General features: G+C 41.7%; 1 protein-coding gene across 1 annotated transcript; it reads right to left on the reverse strand.

Moving 5' to 3' along the window:
* Positions 1-3,614: 3,614 nt before the first annotated feature.
* On the reverse strand, positions 3,615-5,471 carry LOC109166189 (myb-related protein Hv1-like). The gene is made up of 3 exons (XM_019315091.1): positions 5,335-5,471; positions 5,105-5,234; positions 3,615-4,468 (listed from the first exon to the last, which is right to left on the reverse strand). The coding sequence occupies exons 1-3, from the start codon at positions 5,465-5,467 to the stop codon at positions 3,721-3,723; spliced, it is 1,011 nt and encodes a 336-aa protein (XP_019170636.1). The 5' UTR covers positions 5,468-5,471; the 3' UTR covers positions 3,615-3,720.
* Between the last annotated feature and the right edge of the window lie 7,871 nt (positions 5,472-13,342).

A 13,342-nucleotide genomic window follows, 5' to 3' on the forward strand; every position in this document is an offset into this window, starting at 1 on the left:
AATCTATCAAATTTATTTAATTATATATTTATCGTTTTGACATCAAGTTAAAAATTTCTTGAAAAAGTAGAATGTTGAAGAATGTCTACCGTTAACAATCTCGAATCTATTGAAAAAGGAGCTATTGGGTTCAAATTGTCAATAATAATATTATAGTATATGTTCAATAGTCTAGTGGTTATAGTTTGATTGACTTATTAGCCTAGCTATTCTATAGGAGACTATTATGTTAGTCATCCCTATAGGACGCTATTGTGTTGTAACCGTTTCTCAATCTATCGATTCTGAATCAATTACGCTCATCTGGTATCCTGAATCATGTGCCTACACGCACGAACAAAATGGTTGAGTTGAGCGCCGAAACAGACACATTGTCGAAACCGGTTTAGCATTACTTGCTGATGAAAGCTCGGTCCCGCTAAAATATTGAGATTATGCGTTTGAAACAGCCACCCACCTAATCAATTATCTCCCGTCGTCTGTAATACAATTTGAAAGCCCACATTACCGTCTACATAAAACACCCCTCCCCCCGCCCCCCACATACACATTCCTTAGAGTCTTCGGATGCCGCTGATTTCCCTATCTTAGGCAGGACTCTATTGTGTTGTAACCGTTTCTCAATCTATCAATCTTGAATCAATTACGCTCATCCAAATATCAAGAAAGATAATAATTTTTTTTTTTTAAAAAAAAAGGTCAAAAAGCAATAAAGCACCTTTTCAGTAAAAAGAAGACTTGCATACCGCCCGCATGGGTAGCTCAACTGGTTATAGAGGTGAAACTTTGGAATAATGACCAGGGATCAAGTCTCACCAGCGATAGTGTGGGAGCACCCTCTCAAAATGAGGGGGGCTTCTTGTGCGCAGTGAGCACCGGTCTAGCCTACTTGCATACCAAATGAATTTTGGAGCGAATTTTAAGGGTTCACAACTTTTGGACACATCTACTTACCTAAGAGGAGGAGGGGGGCTTCTTGTGCGCAGTGAGCACCGGTCTAGCCTACTTGCATACCAAATGAATTTTGGAGCGAATTTTAAGGGTTCACAACTTTTGGACACATCTACTTACCTAAGAGGAGTGTTAACTGGACAATTTGAAAATGTTGAAATTTCTCCAAGGTAGCAATTGCGCAAGTATAAAAGGGTAACTTAGGAGCTTGGAGAATAACTTTTTTTGCACATTCATACTTTGTACTCGATCTTATCGAGCTTTCTAGAGAGAAATTGAAATCTAGCTACGTACATCCCGTGTTCAAAGTGTCCAACATCAACCTATAATAGAATTCGTTCATGAAGTGTTTGAGACACTATACTCAAGGGGACTTTATTATAAATAAATGCACTGAAGTAGTCAAATAGTGATGCTAGGTGATGATTATGATGTTCAAAGGACTTGGAGTTTGAGCTAGTAACAAGGGGATTTGGTGGTTGATTTTTGTGAAAGGCTATTCATGTGTATTTGTAACAATACATATATAGTGAATTCAATCCTCTAATGTATATGAGAAGATCAAGTACAGTGGAGTAAAGAATTTTCTGAACCGCTATAAAAAAGACACACACTCTGTCTATATGACTATACTACTCTATTAATCTATAAGCAAATCATCCACACACACAAACACTTAAGCATTCAAAACCAACAAAGCTACAAAGCTTTTTCTTAAATTCTTGGCAAGTTACTTTTGTTGTGAACATTTTTATATGCTTTAAATTCAATATTTTTATATAAGCCGATGTATTCAACCCCCATCTTAACTTTTACTTGTCACCGGGACCAACAAATTAAAATTGCCATTTTCCATCTTTCAATCATGGGCTGGGTTTGCTCCAACCATTCTCTTATTTCAATACTTGCTCTGATCCAATAGTTCCAATGCACTAACAAACACAACAAAGATCATTCTTAACATGCATTAGATCATACTTTGATTTAAGACCAAGGGATTATGCAATAAAGATTACGAATTTATATAATGCAATTACACCCAAAAATCGATCCAAAGTTGAGAAGAAATGCATGTATGCACAATTAAGAACATACAAGGTGTTATATATTTTTAATACATTGGGTTAGATAAACCCGTCAGTTTAAATTAGAAAATAGAATTCTAGCTAATACCATTTAATAATAATTATTTTTCTTGAGATATAAACTTTAAAATTTTTTTTGAATAAAAAATTGTTCAAACGTGAGTTCGTTTGTAAACTAACTATTTCTTATTTAAGATATAAATAATGCACTATTCTAACATATTTGTCAATTTGGTTTCACAAAACAAATTAAACACACGGGTGCTTTGATAAATTTATATCTATATAACAATAGAAGAGTCCAAATTAGTACAATAGCAACTTAATTGAAACCTTTTAAAGTAGGGATGACAACAGAGCGGGGAGTATACTCATCGTCTTTGAAACCCTAACCCTGTCCTGTATGTCCCCGTCTCCATCCTTGATGAAGAATTGAAAATAGTCTCTATAGAGGAGTTGGGACCTATATATATGTTAAGCTAATCAACACTTCAGATCCACAGCTAACCCACAACTAGATACCACTTCAACAGATTCAATAGATGATTTTGCAGATCTTAGATATCGATGGCTGAATTGTGAAGAAAAAGAGGTTGGGGAAAACTGACGAAGAAAGAAAGAATTGAAGCAGTAATAAGATGGGAAGAAGAAAAAAGGCTGTAGAAGATTGACGAAGAAAGAAGAAAAGTGAGGAAGCAATTTGTTGCGGCTAGGATTCGATGCTTTCGTGGTTACTGTTCATCCGTGTGTTTTCTAAATAGAAAACACATTTTTAGTGTGTCTCAGATTTTCTCTTAAATGGAGAATATTTCTCAGTTTTGGAAATAGGAAAAGAATATAGTAAACACTTGACCCTGTTTTCAGTTTTCAAGTTAGGCTTGTGATAAGACAGTCAAAGACTCTCAAAATATTTTCCAATCACTTAGGTGAGCTTTTCTCTTCCCCAGCTTCTATCATTTTTAAGTGTTTCATTATATTTCTCTCTTAGCTTGTATACTAGTATCTGTGATTTGATTTAATTTAACTTTATTTGTTGTAGCTCTTCCTATAATATCAATGCAAGAACATGCAAGGAATGGAAATATTATGTGTACTCTCATTGGGAACAGAACAAGAACATGCGCAAACACTTGTATTTGGATCTACGTATTTAACATGTAGTGTCCTAATTCTATATACGTATATAACATGTAGTGTCCTAATTCTATATAGGAAAATATTATGTGTACTCTCATTTTTTACTCTAAATTTTTACTTTTCACATACAAAATGTTGATGTAAACACTTGTATTGGGATCTACATAAAAAAAAAAACCTATGAGAGCATGTCATATCGATCAAGAAGTAAAATTGATGGAGTAAGATTTGAAAGTCCATGTAGTAAATTGATGAGGTAAGATTTGAAAGTACATGTTGTAGTAGAACTCTTAACTGATTCATAAAAGGAAAAAATAAATAAACCATATAATTAGAAGGTTATTGACTGAAGTGAAAAACCTGGTTGTTAACATCAAAGTATGAGTTTAACTTTGGAAGAGGTAGGTGAGGTGGGTGTAACATAATTATCGACTTCTCCTGTTTAATGATTATTATTAAAGGCTGATCAGATAACACACTGCACGTACTATCACACTAATAATCCTAATTAATTAATTAAGGATACTTATTAAGTGATAATATTTAGCTAGAAAACCGGCGAACCCACCGGAGACGCCATCAGATTATTAAGGATGCTGTTCCAGTAACGGCTGATGTCTTCCACGTCGGCCGTGCCGCAGTTTCCGACGATATTGTCGTGGTCCAAGTATCCGGTGAGGGTTTCCGGTGAAAGTTCCGTGAATCCATGAATGAAGGTTGGGAGCTCCGATAAGGGATCCATGGCAACGTGCGGGATTATGTCGTCGCCGGTGGTGTTAGGGTTTCCTATATTCCAAGAACTTTCGTGGTCGGAAAAGTTTAAGTTTTGGTCGGGAAAGTTTAAGTTTTGGTCAGAAAAGTTTAAGGTTGTCGGAGATTGATGTGGAGTTGCGTTTGAGAGAAACGCGCCGTCGTGTACATGGGATAATGAAACCCTCGTCCTCGGCGGCTTGGTCCACGTTTCTTGCCAAGCTTTTAGCTCGTCGAGAGACGGCGGGACTTTGGGCGGCGGCGGCGGCGATGGCTTGTGGAGGCGGAAGTGGTGAGGTGAGATAAGAGAGGAACTGATGAACTTAGAGTGGCGGACGAGGCGAGCTTCGGCTTCCAGTCGGGCGGTCTCCCACTGGGCCATGTGGCTGAGATTGGCGGCGGAGCCGAAGGAGGAGTTCATCTTTGGCCTATGCGTCATTGGATCAATGCCCATCTTACTTAGTTTCTTCTTCAAATGGGTATTCCAGTAGTTCTTTATCTCATTATCTGTTCTCTTTGGCAGGTGAGCTGCAATGGCTGACCATCTGTACTCAACAAAAATTCATAATTTCTCACGTCAGTAAACTAACCATAATATCATGTTTACATTATTGTTGCTCTGTCGAGCCGAAATGTGGGGCCATTAAGATTGAGATTATTGTTGCTCTATCGAGCTGAATGTGGGGCTCTTAGAATTGAGGATTTAATAACCTTTTGGGAGAAAATTTGCATGATTGCAGGTAGAGGTTGAATCGGTCAATAGGGGCAATATATCGATTGTTGACTTGGTAAATCGTTTCAAGTTTGACTCCAAAAGGAGCAGCCTATTGATTTTATTGGTTTGAATTGGCCACATTGTGATTGTCGATTATGACCACAAGGCAGGTTTATTCGGTCCTTCCCTCGTTAAAGGGGCAACCCCAGCCAAATTGATCTGGTTATTGACTTAGCTTGGTGACTATAATGATCCTAGTTTTCCTAAGGGAGCAGCCTACTCTTAACCTTCCTAGTATGAGTGGGTTAGCAATAGGTAACATAGGCTGGTTTACCTCCTTATGATCATTTACCAGTTAGGGTTATAAGGTGACGGGTGTTACCAAATGCACACCCTCAAATAGTGGCGGCTGCAAATTTTTCTTGTCACTTAAAAAAGTAAGATTTGAATATGATTAGTTAATTACCTATTTCCAAGAAGAGCATGGAGTTGAATGATGGATTGTTCTTCTTGCAGACTAAAGTTTCCTCTTTTAATGTCAGGTCTCAAGTAATTAGTCCATCTCAGTCTGCAGCTCTTCCCACATCTTTGCAGCCCTAAACAAACATTTCCAGAAAAAAAGTTAATGCAAACCGTAACTAACCATGATCATATATATCAGAAAGCAAAGAAAGAATGTATGTATAGAATACTTACCAGCTTTTGCAGGCAAAGCTCTCCAGCTTCCATGGCCGTACTGCTCAATGTAAGCCAACAACTGGCTGTCTTCATCAGGTGTCCATGGTCCTTTCTTCAACCCTTCCTTTTCACAGCACGGTGACCTTCCCATTCTGATCAACTAACCCTATAGATCGAGACAGAGAGAGATAAATGTGGATTATGTTGTAGGATTTGGTGGCAACTGGCAAGGAGAATATGCATAAGAAGAAGAAGAAGAAGAGGTATAAATATAGATGAGAGATGAGAAATAATAATAATGGCAATATCAATTGCTACGTCTACTTCCATTTTTTGCTATTATGGTGCTTCTCTGCTAAGTAAAGGACATCATATTTTAGCTATTATGGTGCTACTATACTCTGGCTAAATAAAGGACCTCATATTCTAGCTATTATGGTGCTACTATATTCTGCTAAATAAAGGACCTCCTATTTTAGCAATACTTATGTGGTAAAATGTTGCGTGACAGGCAGGATTCAAACCTCTGATTTCCAAGATGAAACACTATAAACACACATTTCTATCCATTCCTCCATGAAGTCTTTTAAGATTATTTGTAAATTTTTATTTATTTATTTTTTAACTTGTTAGGTAAAAATTAAATATTTGGTCTTCTAAAATTTGAGGCCCTATGCTGTTGGGCAGCTTGCACAGCCCAAAATCCGGCCTTGACTATGTATGGTGGATCGTTATGCTGTGCATCCGTATGCACCAAACGACGTCGTTTTATTAAAAACGCGCATCCCACTTAAAAAAAAAATTCATTTTCGATTTCCCTCAACAACATTATGTTGTTCATAGATTCTGGAATTTTAGTTCATAGATTCTGGAATTTTAGTTCATTGATTATGGATATTTAGACGTGAATCGAAACTGAGTTTTTTTTTCATTCATGCTGGATATTTAGTTCATTCATTATGGATATTTAGTTCATTCATTATGGATTTTTAGTTCATTCTTTCTGGAATTTTAGTTCATCGATTCTGGAATTTTAGTTCAAATTATGCACAATATAATGTTGTTGCTGAGAATCGAAACTGATTTTTTTTTTTTTTTAAGTAAGACGCGCGTTTTTAATAAAACGACGTCGTTTTTGCATCCGTATGCACCATGCATGGTGTGCCATGTATGGTGGATCTTGATCAAATTATGTGTTTCCGGTTAATATATTATGTATTTTCAATTAATAAATTGTATATCTATTACAATTAATATACTCCATATTATATCAATCGTTATATCCTACACCACGGCGCACATAGCACTGTGCGCCGCGTGCCTCCCAAAACGACGTCGTTTTGGGGTAGTGTTGGGAGGCGCGGTAGGAAGTTGCTGAGATTATGTGTATTTGTTCACAACGTTATGTGTATTTGTTCACAACGTTATGTGTATTGGTTCATACAGTTATGTGTATTTTTTATACAATTATGTACATTCTTTTTATACAATTATGTACATCCGAATCAGAAAATTTGTGTGTATTATGTTAAGAGTTGATGTGTATTATGTTAAAAGTTTATGTTTATTATGTATTATGTTAGATTATGTGTATTATCTTTTAAAAAGAGTATGTATATTTTGTTATATAATTATGTACATTCATGTATAACATTATGTGTATTCTAGTATAACATTATGTACATTCTTGAACAGCGGTTTTTTTTTTTAAAGAAAAAACTACTGCCATTCACTGGGGCGGGAAATTTCAAAAAAAAATAATAATTAAAACGACGTCGTTTTGCATCTGGGTGCATAGTGCAACGCGCGCCGTGGTGTAGGATATAAATTGCCATATTATATAATTCCAAATTATGTACATGTACATAATACGTTAACTGAAAATACATAATTTGCATTTATTTTAAGTATCGAATTCAATTAACGATGATTTTTATAGTATTAAATTTAGCATTAGTATATAAAAATTATATATTTAGAAATTACATCAAAAGTACTATTAAACACAAAAAATTAACAATTACTTTTTTAAAAAAATTAAAAAGAAAGAGTTGAGTTAACCAAAAAAAAAAAAAAAAAGGGATAAAATGAGTATTAAATAGGGTTGTCCTATCCTATAACGTCACTAATGACATGATCATCTTTGGTTCATTTTTCCTTTTAAAAAGATCATATACAATTTTAGATAAGTTTTGTGTGAGATTATATCCTCTGAGACGTATAATATTTTTTATTTTAATTATAATATAATACATTTTATGAGTATATAAAAATTATTACATATATATTAATTAAAAAGTATAATTTCTAATATCCTTGATTCACTGATTGAAATGAGACTCAAACTTGTAATCTTCCATTTGAAAGAATAACAATGATTTCATTAAAGCACAAGCTAAGGTACTTGACACTCTATAATTTTTACTCATTCCTTAATAAAGTTAAGATACGTATAATAAAAAAAAATGTATGCCTTAGCTCTAGAGTTCCCTTAAATTTTTAAAAGTGTACACTATATTTAGCATTTTTTTTTGAGGTGTCAATTAGAATAGAAAGCAGGGAGAGAAGAAGGAAAAAGAAAAACAAATCTGACGTGTATTGCAAAAAAAAAAAAAAAAAGAAAAAAGCAAGCCTCTTGACACGCCAGCGGCGCGTGAACTGTACGAAACGCGCAAAAACTGAGCCTCTCTTTTTCATTTTCTCTTTCTTGTGGGTCCCACAAAAAACCACCCCTTGCAAGACATCAACTGGTCCAACAAATATTGTACCTTTCTAACCTTAATGCAAATTAAAGTCTAAAACTGGTTGGTCTTTTAAACAACTTTAATTGTGTTTTCATTAAGAGATGTGCGACAGTTCGATTGAAAGTCTTGGGCAACCACTGAAAGAGCCAAATCTAATGTCATGTTATTTAAATTTTTTGTTAGATTAAACATGTGCACATGTCCATTAAAACTATATTACAGGTTCATCAAAATAACATTAATTGATGATCATTCATCATTTAAACATATTATTTTCTATTTCTTTTTGTATAAATAATAAATATAGTATATAAAAAAATATTTCACTAAAAATATCTATTGTGTGGCGGCTTGGAGAACCGAGTCCAATATTCTGCCATCTAAATGTGGCTCTGACTGTTGCTTAAATATAAAGAAATAAAGTTGTGTCATGGCTACTCGCTATAGTTAACTTCCGGCATAGTGGTACGCGGTTAATCCTGACAGTTGGTATCAACTTCTCCCAACAATTGATGGGAGAGGATTGTTGGGTGGTGATGGATTTAATTCACCCGGGGTAGCCCGAATTATTAAACCCGGATAAGAGAATATAAGAAATAAATAACGTAACGCAGAATTATCGTAAGGTCGCAGGGACCGTGTATTGTATTAATTATCGCTAATAAGCTATTACAAGACTTGATTAGGATAATAATGCTAGAAGATAGTAGTTCAAGAATATGTTGTGCCCCTGTTTAGGACAAGATGGAGGCTTTTTATATCAGCTCAAACCCCCAACCGCACCGCTAGGACCGGGGGTGGTTAGATCGGCCCGCTTTGACCGCGTCCCCTCCGGGATCGGGTCCAAGGCGGGCCAACTTGGCATGGCCGAGGTGGACACGTGCCGAGCTCGGCCTAGCCGAGTCCACCATGGACCGGCTCCGTAGTGGGCGAGTCCATGGTGGCGAGCTCTGGTGTACCGAGCTCGTCCGTGGCCGGGCTCGGCCCAAGGCCGAGATGCTTTGGGCCGACTGGGCCACGGTCCAAGGGATTGGGCCGAGGCGTCTCGGGTCCGTCTCTCCGGGTCGGTTCGCTCCAGGTCCAATATATCCATCACGAGTCCCCCACTCTCTTCGTTGTGATAAGGTCTCGAGTTGAAAATAGGCCGACCTCGTCCGGATAAAATCTTTGTTGCGGATAGAATTTTCCTTCCGAAAAATCCTCCTCAGATATGGTAAAATCTCACTCAAAATGCAGCTCCTTCCCTATAAAATCTTGAGAATCCCCCTTATCATTCCCATCAAATCTACTTCCCATCCCCATCACCTTTTCATTTTCCCCATGCACCTTTTCAAAATTTGAATTTCTAGTCAACTCTTCCTCTTCCCCCTCTTTTCCACCACCCATCTCCTATTTAAACCCCCCAATCCTCTCCTTTTTTCGCCATACTACTCCCACAACACCCAAAAATCTCTCAAGTTCCTCCTAGGGTCACAAGATCTTCTCCGGGTCTCCAAGTTCCGTCCCGAGTTCGGTTAGTTGTTTCTTCTTCCCCCTTTTCCTTCCTAGCTTCGAGTTACGTCCTTTGCGTTTTTTTTTTTTTTTTTTTTTTTTTTTTTTTTTTTTTGGTTCGGCCGAGAGCTCTTGGTGCGATTTTCAACATCCTTGTCTCCTTTGCATGTCTATTAGCTTTGATTTTGGGATTCTAGATTCCATAGACGAGAGTGAAATTGATATGGGCGACCCCAACTCTCCGAACTCTCCGAATGGCTCGATCCCACTTGAGGACGAGCTTACACTTCTCCCCGAGGGGTCCGAGGACCTCGGGGACGACTCGGCCACTACGGGCCCGTACGAGGCCGAGGTCGGGTATACCGACCTCGACCCGCACATCCCGGTCACCACCTTGGCCCGCCTCTCTTCTTACCAACACGAGAAGGCCCTTCAACTAGTGGGGCCGGGTGTCGAGGTGTTGACACCTAAGCCGGATGATAATGTGACCGTCCCGCCTCGAGCCGGCTTCTTTGGGGTGCACGTCGCTTCTCTTTCATACTGGTTGCGTTTCGCACTCCACCCCTTTGTCGTGTCCCTCCTCAACTACTACGAGATTGCCCCGGGACAACTAGTCCCGAACTCGCATTGTGTCCTCTTCGCTTTTCTCCTTAGATGTAGAGAGGTGCGGGTCATGCCTTACCTCGACCTCTTCAATTATCTTTTCCAAGCCACCAACTCCATGGGTCGTTCTAGTAGGGGGTGGGTGTCATTTTCGGCTCGTGCCCGTATGAAAACCTTCCAAGATCTCAACTCCTCTAACCATAAATGGAAACTCAAGTTTGTGTATGTCTCCGTGGGCCCCGACTTTCCTTTCATATCACCTTGGAGTCCCCGGTTCCGGAAGTATGTTACCCCTAGGAAAGGAGCCGCTTTGCTGGAGGACGCCCGTATTTTCCAACGGGGTGGCCCGATCATCTACATCACCCCGATGGTGACCGAGGAGAGCCTGGCGGGTTTGGGCTTTGCCCGGGGTGCCCCGCTTCCTCCCCCCTTGCCGGGTCCCCCCGCTGATGAGCCCGAGTCCATTGCCGTGGACTCGCCCTCCGGAGGTGAGAACTCGGATGATATGGTCTTCGAGTTCTTGCCACGGGATCGGGACGAGTCCCCCAGCTCGGCCTCGGCGGGGCCGACTTCTACACCCGAGGTCCTGCTTGAGTCCGAGCTTGAGCTTACCCTGGCTACGCCGAGAGGTCGCTGCTCCCCCCTCTAGGTTATTTCTCGTGCCCTTATGTCATCCCCTGTGTTTTGATCATGTACTTTGATTGGTGGTCTGCAGGAGACGTTCCCCTGATGGCTGATCGGGTCGCGAGATACCGAGGGAGGAAGCGCCATAGAGAGGCCGAGGGGAGTGAAGCCACGATGCGCCCTCGTTCTACTGGGCCGGCGATCCCACCTCGTCCTATTGGGCCGGCGATTCCACCGCCCCGCCGCGAGCACCGGTTGTTCCTCCACGCCGGTCGGGACCCACCGATCTCTCGCGCCTCCGCACGTTGCTCCAGGACTTGGTTTCTTCGCGAGGACCGGCTGTCGCTAATGAGGGGGGCCAGGTATAATCATTTGATAGAGGTGAGCATGTTTGTGTTCCCCTCAAACGGGGGTAGTCTTGTGTCTCTCCTCTAGGGGATGAGACCTTATGATTCACATGTTATCTCTAACTTGTATTTTATCTTTTTGGGTGACAGGTTGTTCTCCACTGCACTTCTCTTTGCGGGAGCCATGAGGCACTCCGGGCGCACAATGGGACTCTTAAGGGACGGGTCACTGAGCTCACCCAGTTGTTGGACCAGGAGAGGGAAGAGCGCCGAGTTGATGTGAACAGGCTGAGAGAGGAGATGGGCCGCGTGGTGCCGGCTTACCAGAGGTCCCACCAGTTCACTTTGGATGCTATGTCATATGCTCGGGGCCAGCGGCATGAGCTCATAGACGAGTGGCTTGCCTCGGAGGAGGGGAGGAGTCGCCTCGAGGACGAGGGGATGGCTGCTTATGATGTGGGCGAGTACACGATGCAGCAGGATATATATGCCATCTTGAAGCGACAGGACCCCACTTTTGATCCTGTGGCGAGGGGCTTGCCAGGTTATCTTCCCCTGCCCGAGGGCTCCGCAGCCGGTTCTTCTGCTGGGGCGGGTACTTCTACCCGCATTGTTGGTGTAGGTGTGGCTTCTTCTGTTGAGGCAGGACCCGTGCTGTTGATGGAGGTGTGGCTTCCAGCTGTGCGAATGCATTGGGGAGGTTGGATGCCTTGCTCGTGAGCCAGGCCCCTCTTGCGGGTTCCGTTGCTCCCTCTACGGAGAACATCCATGCTAGCTTGAACACTTATGTCGAGGGGATGGCTGCTCCCGAGGTTGCCCGTGACGCCCCCGACTTGAATGGCTAGTCCGTAGTTACTTTCTTTTTGTGGCCCTTAGAGCCAAAAACTGATTTCTTTTTTTGTGGCACTTAGAGCCAAAAACTTATGCTTATTTTGGCTTCAAATGGAGCTTGTTTATTTTGTTCGAACTTATTGTCCGTGTGAACTCCGTGTTTCCTTGACTTGATATTGCACCTTCTATCCTGTGTGGACTTCTTCTTGTTTTTAAACTTATTAGAACATGCCTTGGTTGTCTTTACGCTTTCACAAAGGAAAAACCAAAGAGAGAACACCTTGGTCGGCCGGGGCCTAGACCTGGGGCCCGGGGTTAATGTGGGACTCGGCCTTGGCCGAGTCGTTTTTTTTTTTTTTTGATAGCCGTTCGAACTGAGTTCTTTGGAAACAAGGCCGGGGGGCTCTTCCGTCGGGGTTGGTACGCGAGGTCGGACCTCGTGCCCCCTTAGGGTATGTTAGCCGCGATAGCCTAGTCTTTGCTGGACTAGACCATAGGTTTCCTCCGTCGGGGTTGGTACGCGAGGTCGGGCCTCGTGCCCCCTTAGGTATGTCAGCCGCGACAGTATAGTCCTCGTTAGACTAGACCATGGGGCTCCTCCGTCGGGGTTGGTACGCGAGGTCGGACCTCGTGCCCCCTTAGGGTATGGCTGGGGAAGTCGGGTAAGAAGCCGCCTCCCTTCTTGACAAGTGAACAAGAAAAAATGTTTCTTAATACATAACTTTATTCTGTTCATAGCAACGGAGGGGGCTTGTCGCCTCCTATGACATTGTTTGGAAAAAAAAAAAAAGAGTGGAGATGGCCCTAACCCCTAATGGTCGAGCCAGTTCATGGTGGATCACTGGTAATACCTCAACAAATGCTCCGAGTTCCAAACTCTAGGTATCACCTTCCCTTTGGGGTTCTTGAGTGTGTAGCTGCCAGGACGGACCACCGCTGCCACAATGTAGGGGCCCTCCCAGTTCGCCGCGAACTTCCCTCCGGCTTGGGGTTGGGGTGGTGTTCCTCGTTGGTGTCGGGGTCATATTCTTCTTCTCGCCGGGAAGGTATGACCGCCTCCGCGGGGGCTCGGGCTTCAAAACCGTAAGCTAAAGAAAACGGTGTTTCCCTGGTGGCCCTTCTGGGGGTGGTGCGGTAGGCCCATAGGATGACGTCGAGCTCCTCCACCCATGCTCCCCCTGCGGATTCAAGTTTGTTTTTTAAACCGTTTACTATGGTGCGGTTGGTGTTCTTCACTTACCCATTGGCTTGTGGATAGCAAACGGCCACTCGGCTATGGTTGATGCGCCACTCGGCGCAGAATCTCTCGAACTCTTGCCCTTCGAATTGGCGCCCGTTGTCAGTGATGAGTTGCATCGGGACTCCAAATCGGCATAAAATGTCTTG

The sequence above is a fragment of the Ipomoea nil genome, unplaced genomic scaffold (genome assembly GCF_001879475.1).
Source record: "Ipomoea nil cultivar Tokyo-kokei standard unplaced genomic scaffold, Asagao_1.1 scaffold3087, whole genome shotgun sequence".
Lineage (NCBI taxonomy): Eukaryota > Viridiplantae > Streptophyta > Magnoliopsida > Solanales > Convolvulaceae > Ipomoea > Ipomoea nil.

Excerpts from the sequence above, each read along its gene's own strand:
- LOC109166189 (XM_019315091.1), bottom strand. The coding sequence starts at position 5,467 with ATGGGAAGGTCACCGTGCTGTGAAAAGGAAGGGTTGAAGAAAGGACCA. Across the intron at positions 5,235-5,334 it reads AGCTTTGCCTGCAAAAGCTG|GGCTGCAAAGATGTGGGAAG; the intron begins GTAAGTATTCTA and ends ATGTTTGTTTAG. Across the intron at positions 4,469-5,104 it reads CATGCTCTTCTTGGAAATAG|ATGGTCAGCCATTGCAGCTC; the intron begins GTAATTAACTAA and ends TGTTGAGTACAG.